The sequence below is a fragment of the Setaria italica genome, chromosome III (assembly GCF_000263155.2).
Source record: "Setaria italica strain Yugu1 chromosome III, Setaria_italica_v2.0, whole genome shotgun sequence".
Taxonomy (NCBI): domain Eukaryota; kingdom Viridiplantae; phylum Streptophyta; class Magnoliopsida; order Poales; family Poaceae; genus Setaria; species Setaria italica.
Window position 1 is genome coordinate 26,619,809 of NC_028452.1, and position 20,092 is coordinate 26,639,900.

At 41.9% G+C, this 20,092-nt stretch overlaps 1 protein-coding gene across 1 annotated transcript; it reads left to right on the forward strand.

Annotated features, from left to right (window-relative positions):
• The first annotated feature begins 252 nt into the window (after positions 1–252).
• On the forward strand, positions 253–5,242 carry LOC101782665 (ruBisCO large subunit-binding protein subunit alpha, chloroplastic). Its single transcript, XM_004962372.4, has 8 exons — positions 253–411; positions 644–797; positions 1,794–1,915; positions 2,013–2,220; positions 2,350–2,495; positions 2,692–2,998; positions 3,872–4,323; positions 4,694–5,242. Exons 1-8 carry the CDS (start codon positions 358–360, stop codon positions 4,982–4,984), a joined length of 1,734 nt encoding a protein of 577 aa, XP_004962429.1. The 5' UTR covers positions 253–357; the 3' UTR covers positions 4,985–5,242.
• The last annotated feature ends 14,850 nt before the right edge of the window (positions 5,243–20,092 follow it).

A 20,092-nucleotide genomic window follows, 5' to 3' on the forward strand; every position in this document is an offset into this window, starting at 1 on the left:
TAGTTTTAAGATGACACGCTGCAATACTTTTTTTTTCAGATAACGTTTTCTAAAAACAAAGAGCGTTATTTAATTTGTTCACATTTCTGCACGCACGCACAAAAGAACCCTCATAATTTGCAGAACACGAACAAAATAACGTTGAATGTTCTAGAAGTCCCTCAACCCGTCTTGCCTCCAAACCCCATCTCCCTCCCTCAGTCTCGCACCCACAGACCCACTCTCCAGCGTATAAAAACTGCGCTACCTCATCTCTAAACCCCGCCTCGCCTCGACACTTTGCTTCCAAATCCTCCGCCTCGTCCCCTCCACCTTATCCTCTCGGCTCGCTCCCTGATCCTTCTTCTCCGTCTCCCGATGGCCTCCGCCAACGCCATCTCCACCGCCTCCCTCCTCCGGCCCCTCTCTCAGGTCAGCTCCTCCTCTCCTCCCTCGTGCGCAGGCTTATTTCTTTCCCGGCGTGGCTGTCAATTGTTTCTTGGTTCCTCAATTGCGGTTTTCTCCGGCGGGGAGGCCGTCTGAATTGCGGTTCCTCGCCCAATTTAGGGTCTTCCGTGTTTGTTGAACTGTGGTTTCCTGACGAATTCTGTGCTCTCCATCCTCTCCTATATGTAATGTAACATTTCTTCTTGGCTGCAAGCAGGGCAGGGCGAGGAGGGCCAGGAACGGCCGGTCGCAGCGGTTCGTGGTGCGTGCGGACGCCAAGGACATCGCGTTCGACCAGAAATCCAGGGCGGCGCTCCAGGCCGGCGTCGAGAAGCTCGCCAACGCCGTCGGTGTCACCCTCGGGCCCCGAGGTAGCGAACGCCCTGACCCGGATGCTACAGCACATTCTGTGTGTTAGATGCTCTATTGTGTTTCACCTCCAGAATTAAAACTGCCATTTTGATGTTGTAGCAGGTGCTTCATCTTCAAAATTACGCCTGCTGATACAGACTCAATTGTAATTTCTTTCTATTGCAACTGCATTAACTATTTCATTCTCGAATTATACGACACTAATGTTTATGTATAATTTTTGTGCCCCTAGTTCCTTAACGTTATCAGGATGCTCCATAATATGTTCAGTACCTTTAGTGATTACTGACAGAATGTTATTTAATGCAAATTCTAATCCTTGAAAGCTAATTTTGATCCTCGAAAGGCAACACTCTTGTAGTGTAGTGGTAAGCTCCCCGGTTGAGGGAGACACCAACCAGGATTCAAAATCCTGGTTGCAGCAAAAAAGATCCCCTCACTGGCAACCCGAAAAAATAGTGGTAGGGCTGGTGGAGATAGAGAAGAATAAAGGGGGGTGTGGCACCTTCACAACATACTTAGACATTCAATTTAACATGGTGAAAATTTAGAGGTGATAAGAGACTATGATTTTTTTCTGGGAGCAGCCGCACCTAGCACTTATAACCTAGCTCCACCCCTAGGGCGCCGGCCTGTGGCACCTGTGGTTGGTTTGGGGTAGTTGTAGTGGTCGCCATTCGCCAACCCAGTGGGTCATGGTTGGCCGAGGTTACGGTGCCGCCCTAGGTGAAGCTGGAGTTTGGAGGTTTTCTTGGCTAGCTTGGCTGAGATTTCTTTCTTAGTGTAATGCTGTGGGAGGCGGTCTTTCCCCCACCGATCGAGTTTTTTGACTGTGATCCGCGATGAACTGTTTAGTGTACTTTTGTTTCTTAGCTTAGACAATGGGCATACCATCTTCTGTGATCATAACACATTTTTGCGTAATCTAGCTTAAAAAGAAAATATACAGTACTGTTAAGCTGAAGCAATCTGCGACCTCTGGAATGTTTTCACAGGGAGGAATGTAGTGCTGGATGAGTATGGTGCGCCCAAAGTTGTAAATGATGGAGTTACTATTGCCCGGGCTATTGAGCTGTATGACCCAATGGAAAATGCTGGCGCAGCACTGATCCGTGAGGTGATTTATTTTTCTTTCTAATTAACATGTGGTATCATTGTAATATTTGAGAATTCTGAATTCTCAAGCTATATTCTTGACCTTTTTGTTGTTAAAGGTTGCTAGCAAGACCAATGATTCGGCTGGTGATGGGACTACAACTGCTTCTGTCCTTGCTCGTGAAATCATCAAGCTAGGCCTTCTGAGTGTCACGTCTGGTGCAAACCCTGTGTCACTTAAGAAGGGAATAGACAAAACTGTGCAGGGTCTAATTCAGGAGCTTGAGAACAAGGCTAGACCAGTCAAGGGTGGAGGTGATATCAAAGGTGGTTATTGTATTTTAATGTTAGACTTTGTATCTTTTATTTACTTTCATTTGTTAGCACAGACAAGTAACAAAATTTGTATTTTCAAAACATAATTCATGCCTAATTTGGAGCTGTTCGGTTTTACAGCTGTTGCGTCTATCTCTGCTGGCAATGATGAATTTATCGGATCCATGATTGCCGAAGCAATTGACAAAGTGGGCCCTGATGGTGTCCTTTCAATTGAGTCTTCATCATCTTTTGAGACTACTGTTGATGTTGAAGAAGGAATGGAGGTTCGTTAAATACTCAGCTTGTACAGTTACTTCCTTTCTTTGTATGAAGTAGAAAGTTCAGATTTTATTTTCTTGACCCAAACTTCTGATTTTTTTTTCTTGAACCCGAAACTTCAAATTACATAACATCGAAATGTTACAATGCATATGTACTATCACAGGTCCTCAAGTTTAAAAGTTTTTTTAAATATTGCAGATTGACCGTGGATATATTTCTCCACAATTTGTGACCAACCTTGAGAAATCTATAGTGGAGTTTGAGAATGCTAAGGTTCTTATTACTGATCAAAAGATCACAAGCATAAAGGAAATTCTTCCAATTTTGGAGAAGACCACACAGCTGAGAGCCCCGCTGTTCATTATCGCTGAGGACATTACTGGTGAAGCTTTGGCAACTCTTGTTGTTAACAAGCTCCGAGGAATCCTTAACGTTGCAGCAATTAAGGCCCCGAGCTTTGGTGAGCGGCGGAAAGCTATCCTTCAGGACATTGCCATTGTTACAGGTTTGTCTTGCAACCAACAGTGACACTATTGTATCTTAATTCTTTCCTCAGATTGGTACGTATTTTCACTACTGTGGTTGCATTCCCTTTTGCTGATTGAAGTCTTTTGCTTTGATGCCTGCGATAAGTTGATGCAATAAATGCTCCATGCTCAGAGAAATTATGTCAGATATAAATATATTATTTTCTTTTTCCATATAATCTGTCCAATGTCTTAGCCTTTTTCCACAATACATTGAGTAGCTCTTTAGTTTCATCAGCTGTGCTGTAGCTTCTTTCTTCCACTTGAACAAAATTGGGTGAGAATACTAAGTGATCAAACCATCAAAGGCGTTTTCTCAGTTAGCATTGCATGGATTCATTAATCATAAATCATCTGTAATGTTAAACTTTATGCAACCATCTGATGCAAAAACTTGATAGGTTGTTCAATGGTGTTCGGCATGTGTCTATGAATCTACGATGGAGTTGAGAAGTTGAACTGCGTCTCTTGGTGTCAAGAGTTATAAAATACTTGGCATGCTAGCATGTTGTTCAAGTTCATCTCTTTAGGTCCATTAGTCGACTCGAAGCCCTGAACCCTAAATATTGACAATTTGGACTAGTAGTGTCAGCCTGCAAGAGAAACCATGGTTCTTTATTGCACTTGCATCAACCATGATGTTTTAGCTTACTGAACATTATAAGAGTTCCTTGCAATGATGCAATAGCTAAATGGATAGCATGAATTCCTCAAAGTTAGAATCTTCGATGCGTCATATTCTTTTCTTTTATTAGTTCTTTTCCTTATCCAGACCCTTATTTAACAATTATATTCTACTTGCCTATATATTTCTCAGTTTCATCTTGCTTATGATATAATTTCACTTTCAGGTGCTGAGTTCCTAGCAAAAGATCTTGGTTTGTTGGTTGAAAATGCTACAGAGGAACAACTTGGGACAGCAAGGAAAGTCACTATACATCAGACCACAACTACCCTGATAGCAGATGCAGCTAGTAAAGATGAGATCCAAGCGAGGGTTGCACAGCTAAAGAAGGAGCTTGCTGAAACTGATTCAGTTTATGATACTGAGAAATTGGCTGAGAGAATTGCGAAGCTTGCTGGTGGTGTTGCTGTTATCAAGGTTGGAGCCGCAACCGAGACTGAACTTGAGGACCGCCAGCTACGAATTGAGGATGCAAAGAATGCCACTTTTGCCGCCATTGAGGAGGGCATTGTTCCTGGAGGTGGCACGGCATATGTGCACCTATCCACCATTGTCCCTTCAATCAAGGAAACAATTGAGGACCCTGATGAGCGTCTTGGTGCTGACATTATTCAAAAGGTAACTTGGCTGACAGATATTAACGAATTGATCTGTGCCTATACAGTTAGATAACATAAATGCATTTATCATCAGACGTCCAATCACAAAATACCTTTATCTCTTATCTGTGCTGGTAAAACGTGATTAGTAACCGTCATCAGACGTCCAATCAGATAAATACCTTTATCTGTGCTGGTAAAACGTGATTAGTAACCGTCATCTAGGATGTGCGTTTCTGAGTATGTTTCTGATTAGACATGGACCATAGTAGTGTGCCTTGCAGGCATTGGCATTTGCATAATTCAGGCCAGTTCTTGTCACGTCTATACTGTTTCCATTAGCAACAAAACATCTATTTTTTTTAACAATAGCTTGTCAACTTCTGCAGGCATTGGTAGCACCTGCTTCACTAATCGCACACAATGCTGGAGTGGAGGGTGAAGTGGTCGTTGAGAAGGTCAAGGAAAGTGAGTGGGAAGTGGGCTACAATGCAATGACGGACAAGTACGAGAACCTGATGGAGTCCGGTGTGATCGACCCCGCCAAGGTGACAAGGTGCGCGCTCCAGAATGCGGCCTCTGTGGCTGGAATGGTTTTAACCACACAGGCCATTGTTGTTGAGAAGCCGAAGCCGAAGCCTCGAGTGGCTGAGCCGGCGGAGGGCGCCCTTAGTGTGTAAATTTTAACGTTCTTGAGGCCGCTATTTAGATGGTTCAGATCAGTTAAAAGGGTAGAACTTTGGTTTGAAATTTTGGTTCAGGTCCACTGAAAGGTGTAGTGTAGGTTTGCCATTTTGCGGATGAAGGGAGAAGGGTAATTTTACTTTGATCTGAAGTCATGCGAATCAAAGAAATTTGCATCATCATTTTTGAAATAAATTGATGTCGATGTTCAATTGTATGTGGAATGAGTTATGCATACGGGATCATTTTTCTTTTGTCCATGTCAGTATTTTCCTTTGATCACCACATATATCTTTCTTTCTAAATAGAGCATATATATCAATGACTATCTATTGAACAGAGTAAAAAACTGATTTTAAAATCTTGCCAAAAACTATTGGGAGAAAAATAAAACCTCTCGTCCTTGGACTATATATTGAATCGATGATCTCCTTGGACGAAGTCTAGTGCACGCACTGTTCACTCGGTACCAATAATGCGTAGGCTTCGCCCTGAAGGCCCAATCTATGACTTTATAATGGATTTAATGATTGGCACTCTCCTTATGGCTGATTGGAGCCCGACGATGGCACAGAGACGGTATGAGATTCGTCGGTAGGTAAGAGCCTCAAGACCGTCGAATGTTGTAGCTAGTGTACCGCGGCTATATATGCATGTATATTTCTACCTTCCACTTTGGTTTACGATTCGCGAGCATGGTATAATTGGCCCGAATCCATGGAGCCCGCAGCAGGTCTGGAGCTAGCTCTGTGGCTCCAGATCAGACACTCAGCTAGTGGCATCCATGATGTCTTGGAAATAATTTCTGTCAAGCTGTTGAAACTTTAACTGCAAAAGTCTTTCAAATACAAAGATTAAACTCATGGAAACTTTATTTTCATGGTATTATAATAACCGTTTTGAAGGTTGTTCAGGGCGGTATTGTTAATTTTGTTAAATCATCAATCCGGCTCCACCAATGCATAATCTGGTCGAGATGATCGGAATACACATATACAACGTCTAATTTGAAGTCCGGAACTTCGGATGAGATATATGGCTCTGGAGAGGTTTGATAACCCTTGAAGGTTTTTTCAGCTGTATTTGTTTATAGTTGTATTTTTGGCATGAGATATGTAAGAGCTTCGACTCTAATTAGGGTGAGATTTTCCCACTATGAAGCTTTGCTGCTGATTAATACACACCCAATCGAACATCAAAATTAACCGTTTGCTCCCAAACTCTAAGTCCATTCTCTAACCTATTTTGTTGTTCATCTACTTATATCCACAATCATAGTTGATGTTCTACGCTTGCTAGTCAGCTTAGGGCATGTCGGCAATGTCTTTCATGGTCCATCCCAGATGAGAGCATCACTAATATTTATTTACTAGTTTGCTCGTAAATTAGTCATTCTTCGCACATGAGTGCATTGGTTACCATTTCTTGGTTTGCTCGTAAAACTATAGCTGTTACCATGTAAGCGTAATGATTAATCCTCCCGGGCAAGCAATTCGGAAAAGCCCGAGGAAACCGGTCTGGCCTCTTTCAGAAACTGGTCCGATCTTTTTACACAGATTCACTATGAATTAATCTGTTTGCAATCCACGCACTCTAGTGCTTTGGTGCGGTGTTGGCATTTGCGGTGATGATTTCATCCATGGCACTTGCGGTGTGTTCAAACATCAATCATTACTAAAAAGATAGTTCTGGTACCAGTAGGCAGATATATACATCAAAACTAGTCAAGATGTAACTAGGAACGAATTTTATATTGGTTCCGCCACTTCAGCGGAACAAAAAAGTCCTTACCGTTATTAGAAAAAGTCAATGTTTCATATATATATATATATATATATATATATATATATATATATATATGCTCGATCATCATGAGGTATATTATTTCATATTGAAACACTATCATCAAATCCTTGATTTGTAAGTTGTAACCTATCGTCTCATAGGCTCCAAGCCTCCAACGTCCAACCCCAACACCACTTGCCACACGATTTCACTTCTTTTCCCTTCATGACTAGTACATTTCCGAACATGTGCCGCCACTATATGTGAGTATGTGAGATGTGACGACATCGACCATAATACAATGTGGCGCACCATGCATTATCTGACAAAATTCATCATTCTGCACGCGGTGCACCATTGCCTTAACAGACATGATTTGGCAGTACAAAAGGTAATTATTATCAAGCTTCATCCCACATGTCAAATGACCCACATAAATAACAATCAATGTTGTGAATAATAAAGTACTAATATTCCATTAATTTTTAAGTAAAAAGAAATAACAGATGCATGAGAGGGAGAGGCATGATTCATGATTGTGAACATGAAGAACTCACCTTTGAATCGCCATGATTGTTAGATAGATTACTCAACAAATATGGATATTTCACATGTGCATGTGACTACATGAGTTATCCGAGCCATCTATTTTTGAATCAATGGTGAGATGAATAATGGGTAGGTGAGAAGTACATGGGGTAGGTAGTGAATCAACAATTGGATGGAAAGAAATCAACAATTGAGATAAGTCATGCGGTCACATGTACACGTGGTTTTACACTTTTTGTACTCAACAGCATACAGCTAGATGCATGGATATATTGGCCGTTAGCTGTTGGATGTGTTGCATGATTTGCTTGATGATTCCATCTTTTGACATGAAAGGATGAAAGCAACTAATAACAGATTGTAAATTGTATATATCTCGTGACCACGGTCCACAATCCACGCACATTTGACCTTAAGGCTCAAGTCGCATCTTCTCAATTCGTCTGTCTTCCAGTGCGGCATTTTGCCGGCACCGAGCTGTCGAGCCGCAGCACTCTTCATCAGCTCCTTCCACGGCCGCCCCTCTGACCAGGGGTAGCATAGCTCGCATCTCACGTCGCGTGCTGTCGTCAGAGCAGTCGAGAGATGGTGGGGCGGCTAGGCGTGCCACCGGAGGATATGGGCAAATCTTCACGTCCAAATCCAAATAATTATTATCCACTCCTTACCCTCTAATCCCATCCATATCTAATGAATAACTTTGTAATATATATATTTTTTCAATTGATTAATTGTACCATCCCCAATTGTAATAGGTATATAATTTTCTACCTATACCCTTCCTATTTGAAGTAGGTGTGAATTTATAGAGAGGGTATGGATACCCAGCTGCTGATCCAGAGGCGGCGGGCCAATGAGCATGGGAGCGGCAACATAAGCAGAAGGGTGCGAAAAATGCGGCGTGGAGCGAGGACTATCAGTTGCTACGACAGTACCAAGCGTAGTGACGTTGTTCGCTGATTCACGCATCTCCTCTAATTTGAAACACTACAGTAATACTTTTTTTTCGAGGAAAATAGTACAGTGCCATGGCGCTCATCACGCATGCCTAAGTGCTGAGCTGCTTTGTTGCACTGTTGGGGAAAGCCTCATCAGTACCGGTTGGGAACCCTCTTTAGTACCGGTTTCGCAACCGGTATTGGTGGTTCGGTACTAAAAAAAGCTTTAATACCGGTTGAAATAACTGGTACTAGAGGGCAGAGACCAACCGGTACTAAAGGGCTTGCCACGTCCTGCGTAGCGCCAGCAAAATCCAACCGGCACTAATTAATTTTTTTAATTTCTTTTCTTATTTTCTTTTCTATTTCTGTATTCTATATTCATATTTCGTATTTGTTACCTTTAAGAATTACTAGTTCTAATACGCTAATATATATAAAGTTGTATTTATCTTTAATATTACATTTAAGACACTATTATATTTATATATACATACATATTGTGTATACACATATATGAATAATATTACATTGCCTCAACTTTTCAAGTTCAACATTTCGTATCTGCTATTCTGAACCCGAGTCTTGACGGTGATGTAGATTTGATCCATTATTACGAAACTCCCCCAGTGGATTTACTACCTCGTCTAGAAGAAATCCAGAGTGTTGTTCTTGAATTGCCCTGATGCACTCTGTGTCAAGGACTCTTTGCTTCCTATACATCATCTGTGTCATTGGCAAAGGTTACTATATATATAGTAGATCAATGGATTTGCACAATCAGAACTAATTTATTGTTAAGAATTTTGTATACCTATGATTAACTCGTGGTCGGTCATACGCTTCGGATCTACAAAGCCATGGATGAACTCACATACGTAGTATCCACATAAATTGTTACCCTGCTTCTATCTCCAGCACTATATATATGGAAAAAAAGTTACAAATATTTGTTATGTTCAAGGAAGTATCACGAGATGTGAAAATTCAACACATCCCGGGAAATCAATCTTCCAATAAAGTTCCTCCTTGAATTCACCCACGTGATTTTGACGGAATCAAGCCCATGCTTTGTTCAGAACGTCTATGAGGTCTTTGTATTCATCTTTTGGTTTCCTCAAAGATTCTGTAACACCCAAAATTCCATCATGAAAATAATGTAAGAAACTCAGTCTAGCTTTCTCTCTCTAAGGACTAAATAAAGCATTTTAATAAATTACGGTCTTAAATAATTAAAGAGCACTTGAAATAATTTTAGAAGCAATAAGTGCTTGGTAGAGTTTTTCTTTTCTCTTTTATTTTGGCTTTTGTTTGAATGCTTGCTTTTCATTTTCAAAAGAATTTGAATTGATTTTTGAAAACTTCAACTCTATTTAAATTCTCAAAACCCTCCACCTCTCTTTCCTCTCCTTGGGCCGAAACCCCTCCTCTCTTTCTTTTAGCCCGTAGGGCATTTTTTTTCCCTTCCTTTCTTCCAGCCGCATGGGCCCTTTCCCCACCGGCCCATCTCTTTTTCCCTCCCTCCTTTTCCTCAAATGCGTCAGCCCAGCCCCTTTTATTTTTTCTGGGCCGCCACCCCCCCTCTTTTCCCCCACCAGCCGGGGCAACCGGCCTGCTTCTTCCACCTCCCACCTCCAGGCGCCTGAAGCGCCAGAGCCAGGCGCACGCACGGCGCCCACCCGTGCGCCGCCGGCCCCCCAGCCCCCTCGCCTCCCAGCGACCTTCAGCCTTCCCGACCCCTCCAATCCCTTGCGCCGCACCTTCCCCACTCACTCCCGGCCTCAAACCGTCGCCCCATCCTTTCCCCTCCCCAGAAACGTCCGCACAAGCTTGAAGGCCATTAATGGCCGGCCGACCTTCGATCTCTCCCGGGAGCCCCTTCCACTCCTCCCCGGGGCCTATAAAGGTCACCATCGACCTCGCCCGGAGTTTCTCTTTCCGTTTTGCTACTCACCCGCCTCTCTCTCGCACCGCCGCGCCGCCACCCAAGCCACGCCACCGCCCGAAACTTCCTGTACGCCGCCGCCCGTCCTGTTCGCCGGCTCGAGCTCCTGCTTCCTTCAACTCGCCGCCGACGGTGAGTTTCCCTCTTCGCGCGCCTCTCTCTTCCCCCTCGCCTGCACCGGTTCCTCTCCCCACCGCGCCAAGGGCGCCGGCAAGCCGCCCGTGGTGCGCCGCACCCCTGCCGTGCCTCTGGCGAGAGGTAGAAGATGATAAGGCCATTTTCTGATCTACCCCCTGGCCTATCTAATATTTCTTCTTTTCATTCTTGTGTGTTGTAAATCTTCCAGAAAAGCCCCTAAAGTTCCTGTATACTTTCATTTTAACCCGAGCCATGTCATCTTGTAGATCTAACCCTTTGTTTCTCTGTTTTCGCATGTACTGTTCAGTATATCTTTCTAAAATTCCTTGCTAGCCCCTGAAGTACATAGTTAATTCTGTTTTAGCCCCTAAAACTTGTTTATCCCATATCTTCATCGTTTTAAATCCGATTTCAGCGATTCTCGTGCTCACGCGATCGTCTCTGCATGAACGTTAATTTTAGGAGTTTGTTGTAAGCCTTTGCATATGTTTGTTGTACTGTTTTACTTATTCTTTGTTTCTTTGCCTTGTGTGATCGTGTAGACGACGTGACGTTCGCGGAGGAGCAAGTCCAAGAGCAGCCACCGTTCGAAGAAGAGTACTCCCAGTTTGCCGAGGAAGGCAAGTGGCCTTCTCCCCTGCATGTTCTTTTTGTCCCAATAATATCATGATCAAACACTTTATTTATTTCTTGTATGTGCATAAATTTGACGGGAATGCCTATTAAGGACTTACCTAGTTTTAATCCTTATTCCTTGAAACCTGTTTAATCATGTTGGGTAGACTTTCTAGTCGCTTAATTTGGGTTGGTAATGTCTTAATAATGAGAAAAATGTTAATCATATTTTATTTATGTTGCTATACCTATTTAATTGCAAGAACACTTGTTTTAATTGGAACATGGAGAACCACCTAAGAAAACAGTACAACCACAACATCACATGGCTCTGATCTTAGCCGAATAATTAGGCATGTGGTTAGCTGGTGGCTTTACCGAAAGGGCAAGGAGGGGGAAGGTGTTGGGTACACGATCCGAAGCAGTAGCCTTCGCTAAGGTGCTGTCTCATTAACGGGTTATGGTCCGCATCGCTACTAAAACTCTAGCGGGCTACCAGTTATCTGCGTGTCTTTGTAAAGGCTTCGTAGTGGACCCCCCAGCCACTCACCAAAGGAAGTGTTTAAGGGCTTTGCAAACCCGGGCGACATGGGGGACCACAAGTTGTGGGTAAAGTGTACAACCTCTGCAGAGTGAAAACTGATATATCAGTCATGCTCACAGTTAAGAGCGGCTTGGACCCTCACATGATAATTGAACTTAAAGATGAGATTAATCTGTGTTACCTTTACCTTTGGGTTAATGTTAATGTTATATGCTTAATTGGGTTGGTATAAACGTACATCTAGTAATTAGGTGCTGCTAATAAAATTTGACCAACTAAAATGCTAATCGCTTAAAGCCTTGAGCCATTCCTTGTGAGCCTTGCATGTTTCCCCCACTTGCTGAGTACCAACCATAAGTGTACTCACCCTTGCCCAAACGCTGTTCAGAAGCTTGTGACGACGTGGAGTTCTTCGACGACTTCGAGGAGTTTTAGGCAGGCGTTCACCAGTCAAGCCTGTGGAGAAGCTGCGCTGTGTGTGTGTGCGTGTTATGTTATCGGTGAACGATTAAAGACCTTCGTGTCTATCACGCTGAGTGTAATAAAGTTCCTACTGGTTTATGTACGTTATTGAGCACTGTCTTTGATGTATTCACTGATGATGTCAACATATGTGTGAGAACGGATCCTGGCACACATATGCGATGCATTCGGTTTTATCCAGAAACCGGGTGTGACCGATTCCAAGATATATACGAAGCTCATATCAGGCACGACAACAATGAGTATCCAATGGAAGCTGTACAACCAAATTAAAGCTAGTTAGGGGGTGTTTGGATACACTCAGCTAAACTTTAGCACCTGCCACATCGGATGTTTGGATACTAATTAGGAATATTAAACATAGTCTAATTACAAAACTAATTGTACAAATGGAGTCTAATTCGCAAGACGAATCTATTAAGCCTAATTAGTCTATGATTTGACAATGTGGTGCTACAGTAACCATTTGCTAATGATGGATTAATTAGCCTTAATAGATTCGTATCGGGAATTAGACTCCATTTGTGCAATTAGTTTTGTAATTAGCTCATGTTTAGTCCTAATTAGCATCCGAACATCCGATGTGACTCTACTAAAGTTTAGCACCTCGTATCCAAACACCCCCTTAGTCTTATATTTAACTGCTAGTTCAAAAAAGAAAGAGATGGGAAACACACCACTTGAAGTTGTACGGGTCCTAATTAGCATCCGAACATCCGATGTGACTCTACTAAAGTTTAGCACCTCGTATCCAAACACCCCCTTAGTCTTATATTTAACTGCTAGTTCAAAAAAGAAAGAGATGGGAAACACACCACTTGAAGTTGTACGGTAGTAGTATGTACTTCTTGTAATGTTGCTTGTTGAGGAACTTATATATATATTCTTCAATACCCAATTTGGTTTATCTCTTAGAGTTGACTCATTTACAACATCGGGGTCCATCAAGCCTATGTCATAGTATCCTTTCCTCCGACAAGTTTGAACTCCATCCTGCATGATATAAAATCAAATAGGAGTTAAGACATCGCACAATGACTAGAGCGGGGATTTTGAAGTTAGAGCAAATTAAAGACTTACGGAACTCAGGAACTGATGAGTGACTTGTTAAGTGTGTCTTGATTGTACAAATAATACAATTCCTCCAGTGGCACATTTATGATGTCTTCCCCACGGAAATAATGTTGATCTCCAATCCAAACTTCGAGCATAAAAATACCATCAGCTGAAGCTTCCATGTACCATTTGTGCAACTTGTACATCTTCATTGGGAGACGGTCCACCAACTGCGGCCACATAAGCAGTTTCCCATACTCATATTTCCATTTAGTAGATCCAGGGTGCTTTGTGATGTCATCCTCCCCTCGAAGTTGAGCTGCAGTGAGATTTGTATCTTTGGCAAATTGTAGTAGGTTCTTATCAAACTCAGAAAGCACCTGGAGCGAGGCAATCAATTGGTTGGATTGGGTTCCAAGTTGTGGAATAGTTAACCCACTTTTCTTCCTCTTCTGAGGAGCCTTTGTTATTTGTCTATCATAGTTAGATAGCGGTGGTTTCTCTGGCTATTTCCTTCGCTCCACCTCCATGCTTCTGATGAAAGCTCGAATTTTACCCTTATCAATTAGTGGATCTTCCTTTGGCTTCTCCCTTGCGAAGAAAGCTTTTACCTCAGTATCCACTACTGCACGAAGTTCCTCATCTGTCATATCACATGAGTACTTGGGTTCTGGTTGCTTCTCCTTCTGCTTTTTCTGCTTCTTCATAGCCGCAGTAGGCGGAACTGAAGGCGTCTTTCACCGTGTAGCCATGCTCATAGCAAGGGGAGGTGGACTCATGCTAGGATCCCTGTCTGGTAGTGGACTCATGCTAGGATCCCTGTTTGGTAGTGGAGATGGTGCCCTAGCAGATGGCGTAGGTGATATTTCCCTTGAGCTTTGAGGAGATGATCCCAAGGTCGGGGGATTTGGCTTCGTAATCCTTATGTAGCGCTTGGGCCATAGAATCCAACCATGGATGGCTTCTCCTAGATTCTTTTTCCCGTCACCTCTAGGGGTCTCCAGTTCCAGGTCATTCCAACCATCGACCATTCAGTCCACCCCAACTTTGGCGTAACCGCGAGCTAGAATCTCCATGCCATAAAGTGTTTGGTCTTGCGTCGGTTGCTCAGCCACACCATAAGCCACCACGATGAGCTTGTTTTTCACGGGAGTAACAAGCTCACAAGGGGCTCTCCCAGTGATGTCATCCACGGAGTGGCGTTGGTTGTCCTCAAGTAAGTCAGAACATCCCCCAGCTGAGGCTTCCATGGAAGCGACACAACTTCGACGCTAAGAGGGGCTTACATCAACATGTGCCCCTGATGCTGCAACAGCTGCTTGTTCACTAACTTGTTTGCTAAGAGCTAGAGCCACACGCCGGTCGATTGCTTCCTCCATTCTTGCCTCTATCAAAGCTTCATGTTCTTGCAACTCTCGCAGCTATCGTGCGTGTTCGGCCTTACTTCTTTGGCGACTTCTATATGAATCAATGTGCTCACAAAAAGCAAACTTCCATGGAATTACTCCTTTGCCTCGGTAACATCCAGGGTGTTTCGGGATTACCAAGTGCCATAGTCAGCTCGTCCTTCTCTCAATCAGGCACGAAAGGTCCATCGGCCATTTCCTTTATTAAGTCCAGAAGCCTCGTAGCCGCTTCTCTTAATTCTTGGCCGAACACAAATGATCCATCTTTGGGATTGAGAGTGCTTCCATGAGCATAATATTAATTCTTTGCTCGCTCCGGCCATTCGAGAGTCTGCGGTACTATTCCCATGGCAATTATGTCATCTTCCATTCTCTGCCATTTCTTGATCCCATTCTTGTAACCTCCTGGAGCAAGACGATGAAAGTATTTCTTCTTCTGAGTATTATCGGTGTTGGTCCAAGTTGTCTTAGCGCTCTTTTCCGAGTACTTGAACTGTACAAAGGAATGCCAGTGATCTCTTAACTTCGGGTGCTTTGTGAAATCAAATGTAAGCCCCTTCTCTATGTAATATTTGTTCAGATTTTTCTTGTACATCTGAAAATTAATTGCACCCTTCTTGAAGCCCCAATCTTTCACTTTGTCTTCATCTACACCTTCGAATGTGAAGTTTTCTTTTAACTGTTCCCATATCTCCTTCTCTCGGTCAGGTACCATGCTAGTGGAAGCGATGCTGTTATTGATTTCAGGGCTTTTCCAATTCTGAAAGCTTATGGGATGTTATCTCTGACAAGAAACCCAATTTGATTCACCAATTTAGTCTTAGCATTGATAGGAGCAACTGGTTCACCATCTTTAGCAATTTCCGTGATGATGATACGGTCCTCTAACTTCTTCTTCTTCTTGCCTCGTTTTCGTTTAAGCCTGTTGCTCGATCTAGATGGCTAAAAAATGACAAGCACTATTAATTCCCGGTAATCTTGATAAGTAGAGAATTCAAATAATGTTTACATATAATAATTGCTATACCTTGCCTTGTTGCCCATCATTGCCTCCCTCGTCAATTTGTTGCTCCTCATTGCCTTCCTCGGCAATTGGTTGTTTCTCGTTCATATCACCAGACATGTTGAGGTAGATGTCAGTCTAGTTGTGATCGACCTCTTCGTTTGGTTGATCGTTTGTGCCACCTTCAGCAATCAACTGCATTATGTATTCCTCGGCCATTCAGGCTTGGTCATCCTCTGATCGTGCCATTGTAACTAGTATATTATAAAAGGAATTATTCTAAGAAATAGTAGAATTTAATCTAAGAATGACTAGAACTTATACAATTTTGTTAGAATAAATGACTACCAAAATGAATGACTAATACTTATACATTTTCAAAAAGAATGAAACAGTTATACAATTGCTAATATTTATACATTTGGTACAATAAATGAATACACTTATACAATTTGTAACAATATAAACGACTAATATAATATAAAAGGAATTATTCTAAGAAATAGTAGGATTTATTCTAAGAATGACTAGAACTGATACAATTTTGTTAGAATAAACGACTACCAACAATATTTACATTTACTAGTGAATTGCTAGAAAATGACAACAAATAAAGAATGAAACACTTATACAATAATAATTGACTACAAAAATATATGGTTCAGGATGCCAACACCAATAGAACTACAAATATTTAATCCATAAGAGGTAACTACACTTATGTTAGAATAAATGACTACCAACGATATTTATAGTGAATTGCTAGAAAATGACAACAAAAAATAATGAAACACTTATACAATAATTGAGTACAAAAATATTTACAGTGAATTACACATTTCTATAATAGATAGAACTATTTGATGAATTTTGTAACAGTAAATGATAACATCATAAAATTACTTGGTAATTTCTAAAAGTATCAAAGTAATTTTCACTTATTTTTATACATTTTTAAGAATTAACAGGATTTAATATAATTTCTAGCTACGTCAACTATTTTTCTATATTTTCAAGCTAATTAAACAATCTTTCATACAATTTGTAGCTATTTTCTAATTAGCTAATTAAACAATCTTTCCTACAATTTGTAGCTATTTTCTAATCCTGTAGAATGAAAAAAGAAAAAACGGCATGCTTATATTACCTTTTTAGAGTTATTGACATAATTTTTTTTTCTAAATTAACATGATTTCCAACACTTATACATATTTTTTTTGTAAATTAACATAATTTCCAACACTTATACAAATTTCCTATAATTTCTAGATATTTTCTAATGCAGTAGAAATTAAAAAATATATATGACGTCACGGCCGGTCGCAGGCTTACGTCAGCGGCAAGAAGCCAAGCCCGCGGCCGGCCGAGCGTCGGGTCGCGCGCGTGGATCGGAGGGGCTGGGGCCGCGTGATAGTGGAGGGGCCGGGGCCGGCGGTGGCGGCGGTGGTGGTGGCGTCGGTTGACGACGGGGGCAGCGATGGGGGCAGGTCGATGGGCGGCCGTGATGGGGCCGAGCAGCGACGGGGCGGTGACAACGGGGATCCACCGCGACGGACCTGAGGTGGCGACAGGGATGGCGATGGAGGGTCCGGGGGGTGGCGGCGACCCGAGGCGGCGATGGGGACCTGAGGGGGCGGCGGCGACGGGGGCGATGAGGCAGGATGGCGACGGGGGGTGCAGCGGCAGCAGACAAGGCGAGGTGCTTCATAGCAGCGGCAACGGATTAGGCGGGGAGTACGTGACACACGATAAGTGTTGTTGGGAGAAGAAGGGCCGGCCACTAAACCACCCCTCTCCCCAGTACTGGGCAAGAAGCCCACCCAGTACTAAAGACCCTATAGTAAATGCCTAGTACTAAAGGCCCCACACCCAGTACTAAAGTGCTCCACGTGCGCGAAAGGAAAAGACCTATTTAGTACTGGGTGTTGCCCCAACCCGGTACTAAAGGGGTTGCATACTCCTATTCTTTTTATTTTTCAAACAATCTGGTAGGTTCATGTTTCTTAGATATACACTATAAAAATATCAGATGTGCTCAAATATCAAACATGGTAAAGTTATTAATTTTAACTTAGTAATAAGTTATAATGGTCATAATACTTATGTTAACTTTAAAATTCAAAAAAATAGATATTTTGATCATGCAAAAATTTAGAAGAATAGAGCCTGTAGTGTTATTAACATGTTTACCATGAGTTAATCATGTACTTATTTAATCGTATGTAAATTTATTATTTAATATTTAATGGTGCTAAAAATCGAAATATTTAATATTTTAACCATGCAAAAATCAGTTCTTGTTTAATAGGGTGAGATTTTTGCAAATAGTATTGTTAATAAACCCGACAGATACATGACATATCATTACAATGCGTTATTACATTAATTCCTTTGTTGATAACAAAAACACAACATAATGGTTCAAATACATTATGCAACATCATCTAATGGAACGTTAATAACCCTTCTCTTGACGAACGTCCCTTGGTTGTGATTGCGGTGTAAGTATGGAGCGTCCTCTTTGGCTAACAGGATGGTTGGGCCAACCTCGTTTGAAAATGGAGGAAGGTCATCAAACTGATCATAATCTTCTGAAATTTCAGTCTTGTCCTCAACTTCAACGATTTTTCTTTTCCCTGGAAGAACTATGTAGTGATTTGGCTGGTCATCTGACTTATTAGCACTCTTCCTTATTGGTTTGCTTGACATGTCCTTCACATAGAAAACTTGAGTCACATCATTGGCTAGGACAAATGGTTCATCTCTGTATCCAATCTTGTTGAGGTCCACTATTGTCATCCCATAATTGTCTGTCATTACGCCTCCTCTAGTAAGTTTTACCCATTGGCACCGAAATAGAGGGATTTTCAAAGGTCCATAGTCAAGTTCCCATAACTCCTCAATGACACCGTAGTATCTGTCTTTTTTTCCATTGTTGTCTATTGCATCTATACGGACACCTCTATTTTGGTTTGTGCTATTTCGGTCTTGGACGCTGGTGTAAAATGTGTACCCATTTATCTTGTATCCTTGTAATGTTGATACTGAGATAGATGGACCCCTAGCTAACCATGCTAGTTGTTCTTCAATCATGTCATCACCCATCAGCCGTCGCCGCAACCAAGACGCCAAAGTGTCAATGTGATGACGTGTAATCCAGACCTCAGTCTTCCCTTGGTTTGAGGACCGTACAATAGCTCTATGCTCCTCCATATATGGTGCAACCAAGGATGATTGTTGCAGAACCGTGAAGTGTACTTTACGAAATGTATTCTCATCGATATCAATTCGAGCTTTCCTCCCTAGTGCGCCCTTTCCCTTCAATCTCCCCTCATGGCGTGATACAGGTACTCTAATCGAATTTAGGTCATCAATAAAGTCAACACAAAACTTAATGACCTCCTCTGCTCTATATCCCTTTGCGATGCTTCCTTCCGGACGGGCACGGTTACGAACATACTTCTTCAGAACTACCATAAACCTCTCGAAAGGGAACATATTGTGTATATTGTGTAGAAATACAAGACCAATAACAAAAATCTCTTCAACAAGGTGGACTATAAGGTGGGTCATGATATTAAAGAAGGAAGTTGGAAAGACCATCTCAAAGCTGGCATTGCACCACATCATTCTGCAGTTTTAGTAGATTGTTTGGATGGATTGCCTTCTGAGAAATCATGTTGAGGAATGCACATAGCTTCACAATTGTCATTCTCACATTCTCTGGTACAATACCACTCAGTGCAATAGGTAGCAATTGTGTCATCAGGACATTGCAGTCATGGGCCTTTAGATTTATGAATTTCTTCTGCTTAAAATTTATTATTGCCTGTATATTCGAGAAGTAGCCCGATGGGACCTTGATACTATTCAAGCAATCAAACATGCTTTCCTTCTCTTCATTGCTAAGAGTGTAATTGGTAGGATGCAATTAATATCCATCATCTCTCTTTTCCGGATGTAGGCTATCTCGTTGTTTTATACGTTTCAGGTCCTGACATGCTTCAATTGTATCTTTTTCCTTTCCATATGTACCCAGGAAGCCAAGCACGTTCACGTAAAGATTTTTCATTTGGTGCCTCACATCAATTGCATTACGGACCTTAAGGACTTCCAAATAAGGTAGCTCCCAAAATATAGACTTTTTCTTCCACATGGGTGCATGTCTGTCCTCGTCGTTCGGAACAGGTTGGCTACTAGAGCCCTTGCCAAAAACTACACTCACATCCTTTATCATAAAAAATACACGTTTACCATTACGGTGAACAGGCTTAGTACATTTTTTTTCCTCCCCTTCAAAATTCTTCCCTTTCTTTCTTAACGGGTGCTTAGCAGGAAGAAATTAACGATGGCCCGTATACACGACCTTTCTACAATGTTTCAAATATATGCTGCAAGTATCATCTAAACAGTGCGTGCAGCCTTGAAATCCCTTATTTGACTGTACAGACAGATTACCAAGCGTCAGCCCATCATTGATGGTTACGAACAACAATGCTCGTAGATTAAAAGTCTTCTTTTTGTCATCATCCTACACACGTACACCTTCTTCCTTGTATAGCAGTAGAAGTTCATCAACCAACAGTCTTAGGTAAACATCAATATTGTTGCCAGGTTATTTTAGGCCTTGGATAATTATCGG

Excerpts from the sequence above, each read along its gene's own strand:
- LOC101782665 (XM_004962372.4), top strand. The coding sequence starts at position 358 with ATGGCCTCCGCCAACGCCATCTCCACCGCCTCCCTCCTCCGGCCCCTC. Across the intron at positions 1,916-2,012 it reads GCGCAGCACTGATCCGTGAG|GTTGCTAGCAAGACCAATGA; the intron begins GTGATTTATTTT and ends TTGTTGTTAAAG. Across the intron at positions 2,221-2,349 it reads GGGTGGAGGTGATATCAAAG|CTGTTGCGTCTATCTCTGCT; the intron begins GTGGTTATTGTA and ends TCGGTTTTACAG.